The sequence below is a fragment of the Oncorhynchus nerka genome, linkage group LG7 (assembly GCF_034236695.1).
Source record: "Oncorhynchus nerka isolate Pitt River linkage group LG7, Oner_Uvic_2.0, whole genome shotgun sequence".
In the NCBI taxonomy this organism is placed as follows: domain Eukaryota; kingdom Metazoa; phylum Chordata; class Actinopteri; order Salmoniformes; family Salmonidae; genus Oncorhynchus; species Oncorhynchus nerka.
Window position 1 is genome coordinate 79,006,971 of NC_088402.1, and position 18,588 is coordinate 79,025,558.

At 41.9% G+C, this 18,588-nt stretch overlaps 1 protein-coding gene across 1 annotated transcript; it reads right to left on the reverse strand.

Annotated features, from left to right (window-relative positions):
* Window positions 1-6,261: 6,261 nt before the first annotated feature.
* LOC115132856 (uncharacterized) lies at window positions 6,262-10,663 on the reverse strand. The gene is made up of 3 exons (XM_029665594.2): window positions 10,010-10,663; window positions 6,928-8,759; window positions 6,262-6,762 (listed from the first exon to the last, which is right to left on the reverse strand). The coding sequence occupies exons 1-3, from the start codon at window positions 10,649-10,651 to the stop codon at window positions 6,570-6,572; spliced, it is 2,667 nt and encodes an 888-aa protein (XP_029521454.1). The 5' UTR covers window positions 10,652-10,663; the 3' UTR covers window positions 6,262-6,569.
* Window positions 10,664-18,588: the final 7,925 nt, after the last annotated feature.

Below are 18,588 nucleotides of genomic sequence, written 5' to 3' on the forward strand. Positions count from 1 at the left end.
TGCGGACCGAAGTGCGAATGCGACCGCTCGCTCCAACCCGGAAGTTGTCAGCTCGGGGATTCGAACTTGCAACCTTTCGGTTACTAGTCCATGCTCTAACCACTAGGCTACCCTGCCGCCCCAGGGAGCAGAAAAAGAGCAGAAAAGTAAATAAAAATAGTATGGTGATGAGGTTGGTAGATTGGGTGGGCTATTTACAGATGAACTATGTACAGCTGCAGCGATTGGTTAGCTGCTCAGATAGCTGATGTTTAAAGTTGGTGAGGGAAATAAAAGTCTCCAACTTCAGCGATTTTTGCAATTCGTTCCAGTCACTGGCAGCAGAGAGCTGGAAGGAAAGGCAGCCAAATGAGGTGTTGGCTTTGGGGATGATCAGTGAGATATACCTGCTGGAACGTGTGCTACAGGTGGGTGTTATTATCATGACCAGTGAACTGAGACAAGGCGGAGCTTTAACTAGCATAGACTCAGTACCTTGACTCGGTACCTTGAGCGTGGCTGAGGTGCACCCGTGACTGACTCGGAACCCGATTGCACAGCGGAGAAAGTATGGTGGGATTCAAAATGGTCAGTGATCTGTTTATTAACTTGGCTTTCGAAGACTTTAGATAGGCAGGGCAGGATGGATATAGGTCTGTAACAGTTTGGATCTAGGATGTCACCCCCTTTGAAGAGGGGGATGAGCGCGGCAACTTTCCAATCTTTAGGGATCTCAGACGATATGAAAGAGAGGTTGAACAGGCTGGTAATAGGGGTTGCAACAAAGGCGGCGGATAGTTAGAAAGAGAGGATCCAGATTGTCTAGCCCAGCTGATTTGTACTGGGCCAGGTTTTGTAGCTCTTTCAGAACATCTGCTATCTGGATTTGGGTGAAGGAGAAGCTGGGGAAGCTTATGCGAGTAGCTGTGGGGGGATTGGTGTTGCCAAGAGGAAGGCATGGCCAACCGTTGAGAAATGCTTATTGAAATTTCGATTATCATGGATTTATCGGTGGTGACCGTGTTACCTAGCCTCAGTGCAGTAGGCAGCTGGGAGGAGGTGCTCTTGTTCTCCATGGACTTTACAGTGTCCCAAACCTTTTTGGAGGTAGAGCTACAGAATGCAAATGTCTGCTTGAAAAAGCTAGCCTCTGGTTTCCTGACTGACTGCGTGTATTGGTTCCTGACTTCCCTGAACAGTTGCATATCGCGGGGACTATTCGATGCTATTGCAGTCTGCCACAGGATGTTTTTGTGCTGGTCAAGGGCAGTCAGGTCTGGAGTGAACCAAGGGCTATATCTGTTCTTAGTTCTGCATATATATTTTTGAACGGGGCATGCTTATCTAAGATGGTGAGGAAATTACTTTTAAAGAATGACCAGGCATCCTCGACAGACGGGATGAGGTCAATATCTTTCCAGGATACCCGGGCCAGGTCGAATAGAAAGGCCTGCTCGCAGAAGTGTTTTATGGAGCGTTTGACAGTGATGAGGGGTGGTCGTTTGACCGCGGACCCATAGTGGATACAGGCAATGAGGCAGTGATCGCTGAGATCCTGATTGAAAACAGCAGAGGTGTATTTGGAGGGCAAGTTGGTCAGGATAATGTCTATGAGGGTGCCGATGTTTACGGATTTAGGGTTGTACCTGGTGGGTTCCTTGATGATTTGTGTGAGATTGAGGGCATCTAGCTTAGATTGTAGGACTGCCGGGGTGTTAAGCATATCCCAGTTTAGGTCACCTAGCAGAACGAACTCTGAAGCTAGATGGGGGGCGATCAATTCACAAATGGTTTCCAGGGCACAGCTGGGAGCGGAGGAGGGTTGATAGCAGGCGGCAACAGTGAGAGACTTATTTCTGGAGAGATTCATTTTTAAAATTATAAGTTCGAACTGTTTGAGTATAGACCTGGAAAGTATGACAGAACTTTGCAGGCTATCTCTGCAGTAGATTGCAACTCCTCCCCCTATGAAAGTTCTATCTTGACGGAAAATGTGGTAGTTGGGTATGGAAAACTCAGAATTTTTGGTGGCTTTCGTAAGACAGGATTCAGACACAGCAAGGACATCAGGGTTGGCGGAGTGTGCTAAAGCAGTGAGTAAAACAAACTTAGAGAGGAGGCTTCTGATGTTAACATGCATGAAACCAAGGCTTTTTCGATCACAGAATTCAACAAATGAGGGTGCCTGGGGACACGCAGGGCCTGGGTTTACCTCCACATCACCCAAGGAACAGAGGAGTAGGATGAGGGTATGGCTAAAGGCTATCAAAACTGGTCGCCTAGAGTGTGGGGACAAAGAATAAAAGGAGCAGATTTCTGAGCATGGTAGAATAGATTCAGGGCAGAATGTGCAGACAGGGGTATGGTGGGGTGCGGGTACAGCTGAGGTAAGCCCAGGCACTGAGGGATGATAAGAGAGGTTGTATCTCTGGAAATGCTAGTTATAATGGGTGAGGTCTGTAACTAAGAAAGTGTACTGTAGCTAAGAAAGTAATACTAAGTGTATGTTGTGTAGTAAGCGGTTAGTAGCCTCACCATAATAATTTGGTCCCTTTCCCCTTCATAACTTAGCCTACTGTAACTTAGTCTACTGCCTTGGTGGTGCACATGTACAGTTGAAGTCGTAAGTTTACAAACATTTAGGTTGGAATCATTAAAACTCGTTTTTCAACTATAGTTAACAAACTATAGTTTTGGCAAGTCAGTGAGGACATCTACTTCATGCATGACACAAGTAATTTTTCCAACAATTGTTTACAGACAAATTATTTCACTTATAATTCACTGTATCACAATTCCAGTGGGTCAGAAGTTAACATACACTTGACTGTGTCTTTAAACAGCTTGGAAAATTACAGAAAATTATGTCATGACTTTAGAAGCTTCTGACAGGCTAATTGACATAATTTGGGTCAATTGGAGGTGTACCTGTTGATGTATTTCAAGGCCTACCTTCAAACTCAGTGCCTCTTTGCTTGACATCATGGGAAAATCCAAAGAAAGCAGCCAAGACCTCAGAAAAAAATGGTAGACCTCCACTGGTTAATCCTTGGGAGCAATTTCCAAACGCCTGAAGGTACCACGTTCATCTGTGCAAACAATAGTACGCAAGTATAAACACCATGGGACCACGCAGCCGTCATACCGCTCAGGAAGGAGACGCGTTCTGTCTCCTAGAGATGAATGACCTTTGGGGCGAAAAGTGCAAATCAAACCCAGAACAACAGCAAAGGACCTTGTGAAGATGATGGAGGAAACAGGAACAAAAGTATCTATATTCACAGTAAAACGAGTCCTATATTGACATAACCTGAACGGCCACTCGGCTAGGAAAAAGCCACTGCTCAAAAAAACGCCATGAAAAAAGCCAGACTATGGTTTGCAACTGCACATGGGGACAAAAATCGTATATTTTGGAGAAATATCCTCTGGTCTGATGAAACAAAAATAGAACTGTTTGGCCATAATGACCATCGTTATGTTTGGAGGAAAAAGGGGGAGGCTTGCAAGCCGAAGAACACCATCCCAACTGTGAAGCATGGGGGTTGCAGCATCATGTTGTGGGGATGCTTTCCTGCAAGAGGGAACTAGATGGCATCATGAGGGAGAACAATTATGTGGATATATTGAAGCAACAACTCAAGACATCAGTCTGGAAGTTAAAACTTGGTCACAAATGGGTCTTCCAAATGGACAATGACCCCGAGCATACTTCCAAAGTTGTGGTAAAATGGCTTAAGGACAACAAAGTCAAGTTATTGGATTGGCCATCACAAAGCCCTGATCTCAATCCTATGGAGAATTTGTGGGCAGAACTGAAAAGGAGTGTGTGAGCAAGGAGGCATACAAACCTGACTCAGTTATACCAGCTCTGTCAGGATAAACGGGCCAAAATTCACCCAATTTATTGTGGGAAGCATGTGGAAGGCTACCCGAAATGTTTGACCCAGGTTAAACTATTTAAAGGCAATGCTACCAAATATTAATTGAGTGTATGTCAACTTCTGACCCACTGGGAATGTGATGAAAGAAATCAAATCTGAAATAAATAAGTCTCTCTACTAGTATTCTGACATTTCACATTCTTAAAATAAAGTGCTGATCCTAACTGACCTAAGACAGGGAATTATTACTTAAATGTCAGGAAATATGAAAAACTGAGTTTAACTGTATTTGGCTAAGGTGTATGTAAACTTCCGACTTCAACTGTAGCTTAAAGCCTGTTTTAGAGAAATGTCATCATCGAATATTGTAAGAGCTTTCATTGACTGCTTATATGCCCCCATTATTTATCCTACGATTCTGACTTGGTGTACAGGGATAATACAGTAAGAACAGCCTATGTTTTGAATTCTGTTGCTGTACATTTAAAAAATGCTGAACAAATAGTTATATTGACTACGTCCACCTTAAATGGCTCATTACTGTCTTCTCAAAATTACGGATTGCCTCTTACCTGCTCATCGGTCCCTTATGCCATATTTTGTGCATCTCAATTGTCAGTAGAAACCACATTTGTTTAAGCAAGTCAGCCATGTATTCAGTGAATGTGACAAATAAAGTTTGATTTGATATCTGCTATGTTTTTTTAAGGCAGTAAATGAGGCTGAATGAACTGTTTCGCTGCCAGACAAGGCCCCACTGATAGTCAGGTGTTGTGGTGGTAAGGATTAACACCATGGTGGTGAAAAGAAGGCTCTGCTGTTGGGACAGCTTTATGCAGGCCCTAACAGCTTGTGGGTGCCTGTTGTCACTGTTATAGTGCAATGTATGTGTTGTTTAGCTTTGCATGCATGCATCAACAACAAAAAATTGGGGAGTTTGCCCCACCAAGATTTGCATGCTAAAATCGCCACTAAATATCTACTGTGTTATGTACAGTAGATGTACTTCTTATAGGGTACTGTAAGAAGTCTAGTGAAACTGCTGGAGTGTTGAGAATGTTACTAGCTTTTATTAAAATTGGGTAATTAGCAGTGATGTATATACACCCTGGATTGGTATTTGCTATGTATTGGCTATTGAGAGGCGTTGAAAACACTGGTCGGCCATATTGGTACTCCCCAGTAGAAGCATTCCTCCATAGGAATTAATGGAATTCTACAGTATTTCAATTAAATGTAGCTATCGAGAGGCGTTGAAAACACTGGTCGGCCATATTGGTACTCCCCAGTAGAAGCATTCCTCCATAGGAATGAATGGAATTCTACAGTATTTCAATTAAATGTAGCTATTGAGAGGCGTTGAAAACACTGGTCGGCCATATTGGTACTCCCCAGTAGAAGCATTCCTCCATAGGAATGAATGGAATTCTACAGTATTTCAATTAAATGTAGCTATTGAGAGGCGTTGAAAACACTGGTCGGCCATATTGGTACTCCCCAGTAGAAGCATTCCTCCATAGGAATGAATGGAATTCTACAGTATTTCAATTAAATGTAGCTATTGAGAGGCGTTGAAAACACTGGTCGGCCATATTGGTACTCCCCAGTAGAAGCATTCCTCCATAGGAATGAATGGAATTCTACAGTATTTCAATTAAATGTAGATTTCAGTCATCTCTAAAAAAAACTATACTTCAGGGAAAAAAATGTTTTTTTTATGTTTAGCTCACATAATATAATTTAAAAGTATGCATTAAGGTTAAGGTGTCTGTAATATGATAAACGTGTCACAAACAAATGTCGTCATTAATAAATTAATTTCTATTGCATCCAAAATATATTTTACAATGGTGAGGGATGTCTTATTGGTCATCTAGTGTAGCCTATATATAAATCATTGGTGATTACAGTGTCACGTGAAAACCGTGCTAATAAGTGAATAGCCATCTTAAAATACCACCTGACCCATTGCATTTAGGCCAATCTGGACTCAATATGTCCCAAAGTAGTCCTTATGATTCTGGGATTTACACTCAAATAGTTGCAGCTCTATTCTAATGAGGCTATTCAGTATTAAAATATTCTGACAATCTGAGCAATAATGATCAAATCTTGCCAGAATAAACAGTGAATAAAATACCACAACACTCTTGATGCATAAATTCAACAATCTGAGGTATAATAACTGGAATGCAGAGTAAGTTGCACTGATTAGTGAAGCGTTTCTGTGTCAACAGAACAATAGGTCATACAATGCTGTCAAGAGAGACTGCTTACAGGCAGGAAAAATGTCAGGAATGTAAAGTTAATAATGATTACTGGGGCGCTTGTGACTCCTAAATTCATCCAGCTTTGTCCTCTCCTCCCTTTAGAACCATAAAAGTCACAGTGTAAAAAAAAAAGTGTATTAATATTTTATTGTCAAATTGTGAGACTGTTTAAACAATGTCACCATTCAGAGCAAAGATATATAATTACTCTCTCCTAACTTTCAATTTAATATTCCTAACTTAACACTAACATCTAAGAAAAACTACACAGTGTAAATAAATGCTTTTGTCTTTTTTAGAAAATAAATGCATTCTTTATTAGCTCAATGTGATTCAAAATAATGTAAGCAAATGCTTCTATCATGTATGTCCAAGTAAACATGTGAATCTTTCTTCAGTTATCACTCTCACTGTGAGGAGTGGTGTTGGAGGCAGTTCAGGAATCAGTGCGGGGTGTCCCACTCTGAGCCAAAGGGTTGAGCATCTCATTGTCAATTGACAGATTTGCGGGCAATTCGCTCTGCTTTGCCTCAACAACGTCCTCCCGAACAGACAGCATTATCTCTGCGACGAGTCGTTTGGATGAGTCTATATTAAAGATAGACTCCTTGTCTGAGCTGTCCACCGCTCTTAATGAATAAAAAATACATTTAATTTGTGCAGCACTTTTCATAACAGAGTTCTCAAAGCTCTACAAAAATAAAAACATTTAGAATTAAGGCTGTTCAAATATCAACAGTGGGCTAGGTGTTAAAAAGCTTTTCAGATTAGGACTATGAGAAAGACAGTATTACCTTGGCCTCTGGGACTCTGGAGTTGAGAAGTCTCCCTCGGGTGATGATGGACTGGTCGATTGCATTGTCTCAGTTGGGAAATGAAAAGCATCCCTGTGAACTGTGTAAATGTGCATCTTGTTGGGGGGCTGCTCTGGAACCTTTCTACAGCGAAGCACTGGGCGCCATGGCAGCCTCACCTTTGGCTTTCCCTCTGGAGGAGTAGGGACGAGGCCAGAGACATTGAAGACTGATTTGGAAGAGGTCGGGAGGGATTTGGACAGACTGTCTTCTTCGTCTGTGTAGGAAATCCTTTGGGCCTCTTCGTCGATAGGGATATCAGATCCACTGGAGGTAAACTCCAATGAGCTCCAACAGTTGCTCATGGCATAAAGTGAGGATGATGCAGAGACATCCTTTTGCAACTGTGTCAGTTTCAATTCTGTGCCGTATGAAATTTCCTTTGAGGTTGAAGTAGGCACATCAATTACGGCGAGAGAGTCAAGGCTTCTACTGAGGTGAGTAGCATTTTCAATGTCTTCAGGATTCTTCAAAGCATCAAGGTAGGACATTGACAGGCATCTTTTGACAGGCATGCAATTGACTGGGGATGCTGGTTTTGAAGTAATTACCTTCTGAAGATCAAGGTCTTCCTGTGAGGATAATGCACCAGCGCTCCGTCTGAGGAAACCATCCACATCCAGTAGGTCATCACAGACAGTGTCCATGAGGCCTGAGGCAATATATTTTATCTTCTGGGATGACATCCAGATCCCTGGATATGCTTCAAAAGCTTCAGTTGAGTAAGATGCTACATCATCTAGGTCAGGCTGGAGTCCAGCCACATCAGGAACAAATGGTGTGTTGCTTGCCATGAGAGAGGTTCCCATAGCACCCAAAATGTCGCTGACAGCATTGATGGCAGTCTGGCTTGCCTTGGAGGAAATCGCCCTGTTGGGAGAATCTTGTCTAATCATATTGATTATTATAGTCTTGACCTGCTCCAGAACTTTGATGATTAGGTCTTTGGCAGTAGACTGTAGTTTGGGGGTAAGTGAAATGGCACCTACATTGGCATTCATGGTCTCACTGGCTTTCCCGGTCAGCTGACAGGCCTGGTCTTTACTGAGTTTTCTGGATACACTTTTCAACATATCCTCAATCATTTCTTTCTCCGCGCAGTCCTCGCTTTTGAGGTTCACCGATCCAAATTGAGGCAAAGAGACAGAAGGTCTTACCTCATTCCTCACAGATTGGGCCAGTATTTCTTTGAAAGGTTCTGTGCTAATTTGGTCCAGAACTCCGTCCACAAGGGTGACATAGAGGTTAGGGAAAGAGGTGCTTCTGGTGGCCTTGTGAGCTTTCCTTCTAGGGGATGAGTCAAAGACATAACTTACTCTAATGACTCTTTTTTCATCCGTATTCTTCTCACCTGGGGATATGAGCGCTGTGTCTTGAATCAAAATTGGCTTTACCTCATGGTCTTCAATCTTTACTGCAGGGTCCTGTGATTTTGTGTGGCGTTCATCACATCCAGACAGGCTGCTCTGAATTGGTCCAGGAACAACAACATGTGATGGACCTTCTTCAGGATCGTCATGTAGTAGAGCTAGTGGCTGGTCGTCTAAAATCATTTCACTGCACATATCGATGGCATCTTCCACTAAATCATCAGCGATCAACTCAACTTTTGCAGAGGCCATTGATTTCGCTGGGTGCTCGCCTGTTGCCTCAGAGAGCATTCCTTCCATATCTGCTCTGGAAGTAGTACAAGAACATGGAACACTGGCCATCACAGTTGTCTCCATGTCACCCAGAAGACTGCTCACAGCATTGATGGCTGTTCGGCTTACCTTTGGAGATAGAATCAGAATACTTTATCGCCATGCAACAAATGCAGTGGTGTAAAGTACTTAAGTAAAAATACTTTAAAGTGCTACTTCAGTAGTTTATTTGGGTATCTGTACTTTACATTTGATATATTTTGACTACTTTTACTTTTACTTCACTACATTCCTCATGAAAATAAAGTACTTTTTACTCCATACATTTTCCCTGTCATCCAAAAGTACTCATTACATTTTGATTGCTTAGCAGGACAGGAAAATAGTCCAATTCACACATTTATCAAGAGAACATCCCTGGTAGACTCACTAAATACACATGCTTCATTTGTAAATGATGTCTCAGTGCTGGAGTGTACTCCTGGCTATCTGAAAATTTAAATTACAAAAAAATTGTGCTGTTTGGTTTGCTTAATATAAGGAATTTGAAATTATTTATACTTTCACTTTTGATTCTTAGAAATATTTTAAACTAAATACTTTTAGACTTTTACTTAAGTAGTATCTTACTGGGTGACTCATTTTTACTTGAGTCATTTTCTATTAAGGTATCTTTACTTTTACTCAAATATGACAATTGGGTACTTTTTCCCCCACTGAACAAATGATACTAGGAATGTATCTTGGTGTTGCAAATAGAAGCATCCCCATCAACAATCAATCAGTTCGCCATCAACACAGATTAAACATCAACACAAATACATTAACACCTGCTCTTTCTATGATATAGACTGACCAGGTGAATTCAGATGATAGCTATGATCCCTTATGGATATCTCCTGTTAATTCCACTTCAAATCAGTGTAGATGAAGGGGAGGAAACAAGTTAAAGAAGCATTTTTAAGCACTGGGACCATTGTATGTGCCATTTAGATGGTGAATGGGCAAGACAAAACATTTAATTGCCTTTGAACGGGGTATAGTAGTAGGTGCCAGGCACACCGGTTTGTGTCAAGAACTGCAACGCTTCTAGGTTTTTCACGCTCAACAGTTCTAAGAATCGTCCACAACCCAATGGACATCCAGCCAACTTGACACAACTGTGGGTAGCATTGAAGTCAACATGAACCAGCATCCCTGTGGAATGCTTTCGACACCACTCAATATTAGATTAGGAAGGTGTACCTAATTCTTAGTATACTCAGTGTACATGACCTCCCTTGTAGGAAAAGTGTCATGGCATCACACAGCACATATAAATGTTGCATACAACATTACACATTACACAGTACATACAACATATTAATATATTGACTTACTTTTGGGGATAGACATCTCTTGGGAGAACCCTTCTTGATCTTGAACACAAAATGTGTCTTGACCTCCTGGAAAACTTTCTGTATCAGTTGTGCTGCAGCAGATTCTAGTCTGTAGATCTCTTCTTCATCTGTAGCCTCTTCCGCCATGGTGCTAGAGCTTGTTCCTCCGCACTGTCGGGATACTTCCTTCAGCATATCCTCTAGCATTTTCCTCTCAAAGTAATTATCAATTTGAGTGTTCAACAATCCACAGTCAGGCATAGAAAGGGTGCGTCTCACCTCATTCTTCACTGATTGGGCCAGACTGTCTTTGAAGGGTTCTGTGCTGAAGTGGTCCATAACTGCATCCACAACAAGTCCATACAGATTGGGAAGAGAAGCGCTTCTGGTGGCTGCATTTTCTTTCTTCACCTTGTGCAAGAGAGTAGGCTTTGAAACAACTTCTTCAGTATTGACTGAGGGGACAGAAAGGGCGTTATCTGTTTCACTGGTGTTACCATTCTCTACTCTTTCTTCTTTGCATTCTACAGTGGTTGTGGTATCCGTCTCCTGGGGCGAGGTTGATGCAGCTGCGGAGGCCACTGAGCTGCTTGTCTTACTGTTCTTTTCTGCAACCTCTGAAGTGTCAGATGAAAACATCATTCCATAACTGGGAGAGTTGGATAAAGATGAGTTCACTGGCTCTGAGGGAAGTATTTCCAGAGTCAGGGAAGGAGCTTTTTCTTCAAAAGAGATTTCTATGTCACTTCTGATAGCCCTTGAGTTGCTTGGTTGTTCATCTCTTTCAACCTGAAGCTCAGGAAAAGCCAGCTCAAATAGGAGGCTGTCATATGCAGTGCTAATAAGGTCACAGGCGACACCTTCTAGTTTTGAACAGGAATCTGGGCGGTTCTCGGGGTCTGCCTTTTTTAATGTAGGTGGCTGACTGTTTGATATGCCTGAGGTGCCTTCTTCAGCATCACAGTCTAGTGCAAGCTCTTCAATGTTTTCCTCATTTAATAAGTGTCTAATGTCTTCCAAAACATTGCTTACCACATCAATGGCTGTTTGGCTGGCCTTTGCAGAGACAACTCTGAATTGGGTAGGGGAGTCTTCTCGGATCATTACGATAACCTGCTCCTGGACTTCCTCCAGAACGTCAGTGATCAACGTTGTCACATAGGTGTTTATGTCTTCTCCGTTGGCCATCCACTCCTCTGGTTCTGGATCATCTGCTTGAGCATTGGGTTTGATTGTGTTTCCCCCACGGAGTCTGCAGGCAGGTTCATTGCTAGGATTGGCAGCACGAGAGACGCACTTCAACACATCGTAAGCGATTCTGGCACTCAGAGCCCTTTGTGCCGCTGGTGTAGACCCTGGAATCGTCAGTTTGACCTCATCCCTGATTGACTCCGCCAGCTGCTTCCTGACAAGCTTGGAGCCCAAGTGGTCGAGGATGACAGATTTCAGCTGAGCTCTGTCTGGGATGCTTTGTCCCTCGATGGCTTTGAAGATCCTCAAAACAGGTTCTTGGAAACCCGTCAGCGGTGCCAGACCATCCAGGCATGGTCTCCTCTGGAGTGGTGCAAGGCCTGGTCTCCTCTGTAGCATGGCTGGCTTTTCCTTAGATTTCCCTATTAATAACACACACATTTAAAAAATTTGACTAAATTTACCATTCACTGGCTATGAACATACTCTGAAAGATATTTCGTAATGAAATTATGGTTCTTTAGTAAGGAAATGTTCTTACCTGACAGAGAAACTGTTTTCTTTACAGTTTTGGAGTGAGCAGGTTTGAGAGCAGGCTGAGCAGATGCTATAATAGTTAAAAAAAAATACAAAATATGAGATGATATACAGCACAACACATTCAACTGCTCCTTGTAGGTTGTATTTGGCATAGTCATTTAAACATTGCTTAACTGCGTGATGAATTCAAATGAAATCTTACCTGTTTTTTCAAATATTTCTTCCAGCAGCTTATTTGGTTTGATAGAGGCCTCTCTCAACCTCTCAAACTCCTGGAGGTTTTTCAATTCCTCTTCCATTATCCTCAACCGAATAGCCTGTTTTTGTTCCATAATGCACATTTTCTGCGAAGAACATAGAGTCCAAAAATAGCAATTTAGCATCCACAAAAGTTGAGGTAAAATGATTTCTTAATTTTCATGATTTATTCAAACTTGAAAATAATTGTGGGTAGTTTTGTGAAGTATGATGAAAGTGTGACATTTGTACCTTTCTGATGCGCTTTTCTTTGGCCTCTTTCATATACTTGGCCTTGTTCACATCGTGCCTCACATCCTTTTCAATGAGTTTCAGCCTGGATCGCTCCTTAGAAACCCAATCCTCTTTAAACTCTCTCTCTTGGTCATACAATGCAGTTTGCAGGCCATATTTCTGTCCCCTGTCCCTATCAATACATTAAACAGATGAGTCATGACATTGCCAACACAGAGTAGGCCTATATAACTACTTTATTACCTCATGCACTTCTTGCCTACCTGGAACCAATGGTTGACTGCAGATGCTTCAGGTTCTGTGCTCCTTTATTCAGTAAGTACTCTATCATATCTTCCAGGGTAACATCCTTAGGTATATGGCCTTCCTCTTGCAACTGAACCATTCTCAGTATCTGTTCCTTCTTAAATAGGATAAATACAATTTTTGTACATTTTAAACACTTATCTACCTAATAAAATACATGTTAGAGTAACATTGTTTTTAGAGTGATGAATGATCATTTCACATTGTCTTGTGAAAATAACATGTGTGATCTTCACAGAAGTTTACATTTAAGAAAGCAGTCATACTGCCCACATACCAACTTTTTGCTGTAAGTTTTATGATGGTCAGTCTTGACCGTATCCAGGTAATGTTTGTATGTGTTATACTCCTTTAATGAGCATACAACCTTGGGAAGAGAGAGAATCAAAATGTTTCCTGCTATAATACTCCTGGAGTTAACTATCGGTAAAGCTTATAGTCTTCTAATACACTGTTCAGAAACAACCATATTAACTTCAAACTTACGTTGTCCTCTTTAGTGATGAAGTTTCGCTTCTTTAACTTCTCATGCATTTCCTTCTGATGGTAGTATTTATTGAGGTTTGGGTCATGCAAACTGTTGTACGTCGGCCTCATAATGTGACAGTTTGGGTCACTGAGGTTGAAATCAGATGTAGGCTGATACAACTGAAGGAACAACGATGTAAACAAATAAAAAATAAACATTCTACTGCACCATTATACGGGATCCTTCTTCCATTCTACTGCACCATTATACGGGATCCTTCTTCCATTCTACTGCACCATTATACGGGATCCTTCTTCCATTCTACTGCACCATTATACGGGATCCTTCTTCCATTCTACTGCACCATTATACTGGACCCTTCTTCAATTCTACTGCACCATTATACTGGACCCTTCTTCAATTCTACTGCACCATTATACGGGATCCTTCTTCCATTCTACTGCACCATTATACGGGATCCTTCTTCCATTCTACTGCACCATTATACGGGATCCTTCTTCCATTCTACTGCACCATTATACTGGACCCTTCTTCAATTCTACTGCACCATTATACGGGATCCTTCTTCCATTCTACTGCACCATTATACGGGATCCTTCTTCCATTCTACTGCACCATTATACTGGACCCTTCTTCAATTCTACTGCACCATTATACTGGATCCTTATCCATTCTACTGGACCCTTCAACCATTCTAAAGCACCACTACTGGACCCTTCTTCCATTCTACTGCATCATTATACTGGATCCTTCTTCCATTCAACTGCACCATTATACTGGACCCTTTTCAATTCTACTGCACCATTATACTGGATCCTTATCCATTCTACTGCACCACTCTACTGGACCCTTCAACCATTCTAAAGCACCACTCTACTGGACCCTTCTTCCATTCTACTGCATCATTGTACTGGACCCTTCTTCTATTCTACTGCATCATTCTACTGGACCCTTCTTCTATTCTACTGGACCCTTCTTCCATTCTACTGGACCCTTCAACCATTCTAAAGCACCACTCTACTGGACCCTTCTTCCATTATACTGCATCATTGTACTGGATCCTTCTCCCATTCTACTGCACCATTCTACTGGATCCTTCTTCCATTCTACTGCACCATTCTTCTATTCTACTGCACCATTCTATTGTATGCATGTTCTTTAAAAAAATGTTATACCGAATCCTGTTAAATATATGTTCTGCTTACCTTTTTACCCAGGCTGGCTCTATAAAATTTAAAGGCGACCCCAGGTAGGAACGGAAGCTTTGTCATGGCAGGCAATCTGCTGCTCATTGACGGCTTTGTTTCTATCATGATCTGAGGAGGCTTCCCTTTCAGTGGACGAGTTTGCTTCTCTGGTTGCGAGGGTATCTGACACAGGGGCTTTGAGGTCTTCTCCTGAAAACAGCAACATAGCAATAATGTATTTCTTACAAACTCACCTGTGATAGTTCATCCGACCATTATGACATGGCGGCGGGCCTGATATGTCATCATAGGTTGATGCCCAATGAACTACTGTGGCCATAGCCTGAGTGCCAGTCTATTTCTTTTATTTTTTATATCATCTCCCTGCCACTCACTGTCATGCCAAATATGATGTTTGGCTTAGCTATGAGAGCAATTAAGTTGACAAGAGCACAAACATATCTGGGCCCAGGCTACTGTTGCCATAGAGATTCTAATTATGTGACCTGTGTCTGACCAGTAGCGGTGCATGTGTAAAATCACTGGGGAAGCCAAGACAGTAAAAAAGCCATATTACAACCTATGTTGTGATATTTGCTCTTTATACAACGGCTGGATCTAATCCTGAATGCTGATTGGTTTAAAGCGAATTCCAGCCGGTGTCTATTTGACAAGTTACCACTGGGTTAAATCTATGATGTTAAAATGCCTATTTACTCTGTTCCATCTGACTGCGCAATCCACTGTCTCCTCAGTCCAGGTAGGGAAGGTATAAACTTGATCTGCACTGTAAAAAGCATCTAAACATTATCTCACATTTCTTTTAGACTAACATTTAGTTTTCAACAGCAGAGATTTGTATAAACCTTGCTGTCTGTCTCTTGGACATTTGCAACATTGTTTCTTTATTCAAATTTGATCTCCAACTGTCCCATACAACGTGTAGGGGTAGGGTGTTGGGACGAGAGAGAGAGGCAGACAGCATTTCTCAGCCAGTCAAAATCACGAATCAGCTGGCATGATTTTTATGGATATATACAAAGAGATGTCAACTGAAAAAAGGTCAAATGAAACTAAGTGCAGGTAGTTTACAGTCTTTCCAGCTTCAGTTTGAAGTTATTGTGTTAGCTGTGTTGTTGGCTAGCTCCTCTGAACAACAGTGTCCTAAGAACAGAACAGATGGTGCTGACAGATATGGCAGCTCTGCTTCTAGCTCCTAAGCAACTTTGCAGTATTTTTTTTGTGTGTGTTATTTCTTACATTAGCCCAGAAAATTTTGTGTGTTATTAGATGCAGCCGGAAAGAACTTTTGGATATCAGAATGGCGGTACCTCACTTTCCGGAATTGGATCCTTTGTTCATACCCCCCAGGGCAATTTAACTTATTCCAGAGGCTGCTCCAAAACACTGCCGGCAGAGAAGAGGTATTTGGAGTGGACTTCTAGTCCGATTGTGGAGGCGTGCACACCATCCACCGCTTCCAAGTATATTACTTGCTAATGTTCAGTCTCTGGATAATAAAGTAGACAAGCTCAGGGCGAGGATCTCCTTCCAGAGAGACATCAGGAATTGTGACATACTCTGTTTCACGGAAACATGGCTCTCTCGGGATATACTGTCCCTGTCCATACAGCCATCTGGGTTCTCAGTACATTGCGCAGACAGCTATAAAGAACTCTCTGGGAAGAAGAAAGGCGGGGGTGTATGTTTCATGATTATTAACCACTCATGGTGTGATTGATATAACATACAGAAACTCAAGTCCTTTAGTTTACCCAACCTAGAATACCTCACAATCAAATGCCGACTGTATTACCTCCCAAGAGAATTTTCTTTGGTTATAGTCACAGCCGTGTATATTCCCCCTCAAGCCGATACCACGATGGCCCTGAAAGAACTACACTTGACATTATTCAAACTGGAAACCACAGATCCTGAGGCCGCATTTATTGTAGCTGTGGATTTTAACAAAGCAAATAAGGAAACGTTACTGAAGTTCTACCAACACATTGACTGTGGTCAATATTCCCCCTCAAGCAGATACCACGACAGCCCTCAAAGAACAACACGGGACTTTATGCAAACTGGAAACCACATATCCCGAGGCCGCATTTATTGTAGCTGGGGATTTTAACAAAGCAAATTTGAGGAAAACGCTATCGAAGTTCTACCAATACATTGACTGTAGTACCCGCGCTGGTAAAACATTTGACCACTGCTACTCAATTTTTTGAAATGCCTAGAAGGCCCTCCCCCACCCTACCTTCGGCAAATCTGATCACGACTCCATTTTGCTCCTCCCTTCCTATAGGCAGAAACTCAAACAGGAAGTATTCGTGCTAAGGTCTATTCAATGCTGGTCTGACCAATCGGAGTCCATGCTTCAAGATTCAAACCCACGCTTAGTTTGAACTGGAGTCATCTGCATGCCACAAGACTGTGTTAGCCCACTGCTGAGCGAATGCCTAGGCTCTAGCTCAAGTATTCTGTTCACGAAACCACCGCCACACCCCTCCCTTGACCTTCTCTCACAACACCCCAGCAGCTGATAGACATAAACTGTGCAATCAGGTTCCAATGGCACCAATGAGACTGACTGTGTTTGAACCCAGATCATATCCACGCCACAAGACTGATACCTCGGTGGGAGGAGTTTGAACTGTGTGAAATGTGATTGCATTCGTTTTGGAACCGCACCGCCTCCCGGGGCTGAGCCAGGTGCCCCGCTCTGGCCGAAGGCGAAGTCAGCTCAAAACAAAAGTGACGTAATTATTAAGCTCATGGAGTGATGAGTAGGATTATGTGTTTTCACATGCAAAAGTGATTGCTTTGATAAAAACGCTTTATCTGCCTTCCCAATGAAAACTAGTTTGAAAATTCAAACACCTATTTTATGCAAAAGAGATGTGTTTCTGGAAGATGCACCATGCTGCCTTGTTGACAACATGACCGACTGGCGCAGATTACTGTTTTATTGAGAAGGGTGCTCCTTCCTCCCTGCTTTCACCCAATGATGTGACTGGCCATTGCTCGGGTCAACCCGGGCCAGCGTAATAAAACTCCCTCACTGTGTGTGTTGGCCAGAGGGTTGTTGCCAGGGGCCTGGCTCCATAGGATGTCCCAGGGATACCGCCTAGCATCAACCATGAGACGGACTGGATTTGAACCGAGGTCAATGTGCATGTTATCCCACTGAGCTTAAATCTAGGCATTAGCTCAGGCAGATAACACACATTTCAGGCAAGGTTACTCATCGCATAAGAATAGTTCACTTTGTAGTCCTTTGTAGCTCAGTTCGGAGCATGGGACTTGTAAACTTTGATGGCAATTAAGCTTGATTCACTTAAACAGTAGGACTATGTTCAGACTTCATATTATTGGAGTACACAATTGCCTATTTTACCTTTTCAATTAGGCTAGACAATTGTTTACAAGTTTAGCAAAATGCAAAGGTGAAAGCAAAAGTGTTTACCTGATTGCTTTTAGAAACGTCGTTCTCCATTGCACAGCATGACAGGAAAGAACAACATGCCTCTGAACATGATTATTTGTCAAGAAATATGCATCATAATGTAGTTAGAATACTGCACCATCTGTGACGCAATTCATTAGCATATCCGAAATTCCATTGATTATATCGCATGTATTGGAGTCAAATAGTTTAATTGTTCCCTTCTAAATCTGTTGGATAAAAAAAGTATGGATCAATGTATATAATGAACGACTTAGGCCTATCAATAAAGATATTTTACATGAAAAACTGGGCTATACATTTTATTATGTCAAAGCAAATTACTAAAATTACACCGAATTTACACACAAAAACAAAAAAAGATTTATGATCGCAATGTACCAACTCAAAGCGGTTGGGATTTTACTGAAGAAGCAGACGGGTCGATTTCTGATGGATGAAACAGATTCCGCATCTACTCATCCAAGTAGTAATAGGCATTCCGAGTCTTTTCGGTGACTGGTATCATTGGTCTTCATTCCCCTCAGGAGCCGTTAATTCGGGCTTTTCGTTCAGTAGTTCTTAGGAATGGACCTAAAACCATGATGAAATTGTCAATATATAAATTAAATCCTAAAAAGGTTGCCTACCAGATCGTGAAATTTGAGTTCAAATACATTTTTACCTGACCAGATTATTAGATGGCCTGCAAAAACAAATTGAGAAAAAATGTAACGCACTGAAAAAATGAGCGCGAACCAGACTAGATTGTTCCTGCACTGAGCAATTACCATCTTCAGTGAATATTTTTTTTAAATAATTTGTCATCAGATAATCGATGTCTGGGGCTCAAAAAGCAATAACATTAGGCTATGCAAATCAGGAAGCCAAATTAACGGCTCTTTCACAGTTGCAATTCGGT

What these genes read in the sequence shown, in the direction of transcription:
- LOC115132856 (XM_029665594.2), bottom strand. Translation starts at nt 10,651, where the DNA reads ATGATGTTTTCATCTGACACTTCAGAGGTTGCAGAAAAGAACAGTAAG. An exon ending in AGAGATGTCTATCCCCAAAA is followed by an intron (nt 8,760 to 10,009) that starts GTAAGTCAATAT and finishes CTATCTCCAAAG; the next exon opens with GTAAGCCGAACAGCCATCAA. An exon ending in CCAGAGTCCCAGAGGCCAAG is followed by an intron (nt 6,763 to 6,927) that starts GTAATACTGTCT and finishes TTATTCATTAAG; the next exon opens with AGCGGTGGACAGCTCAGACA.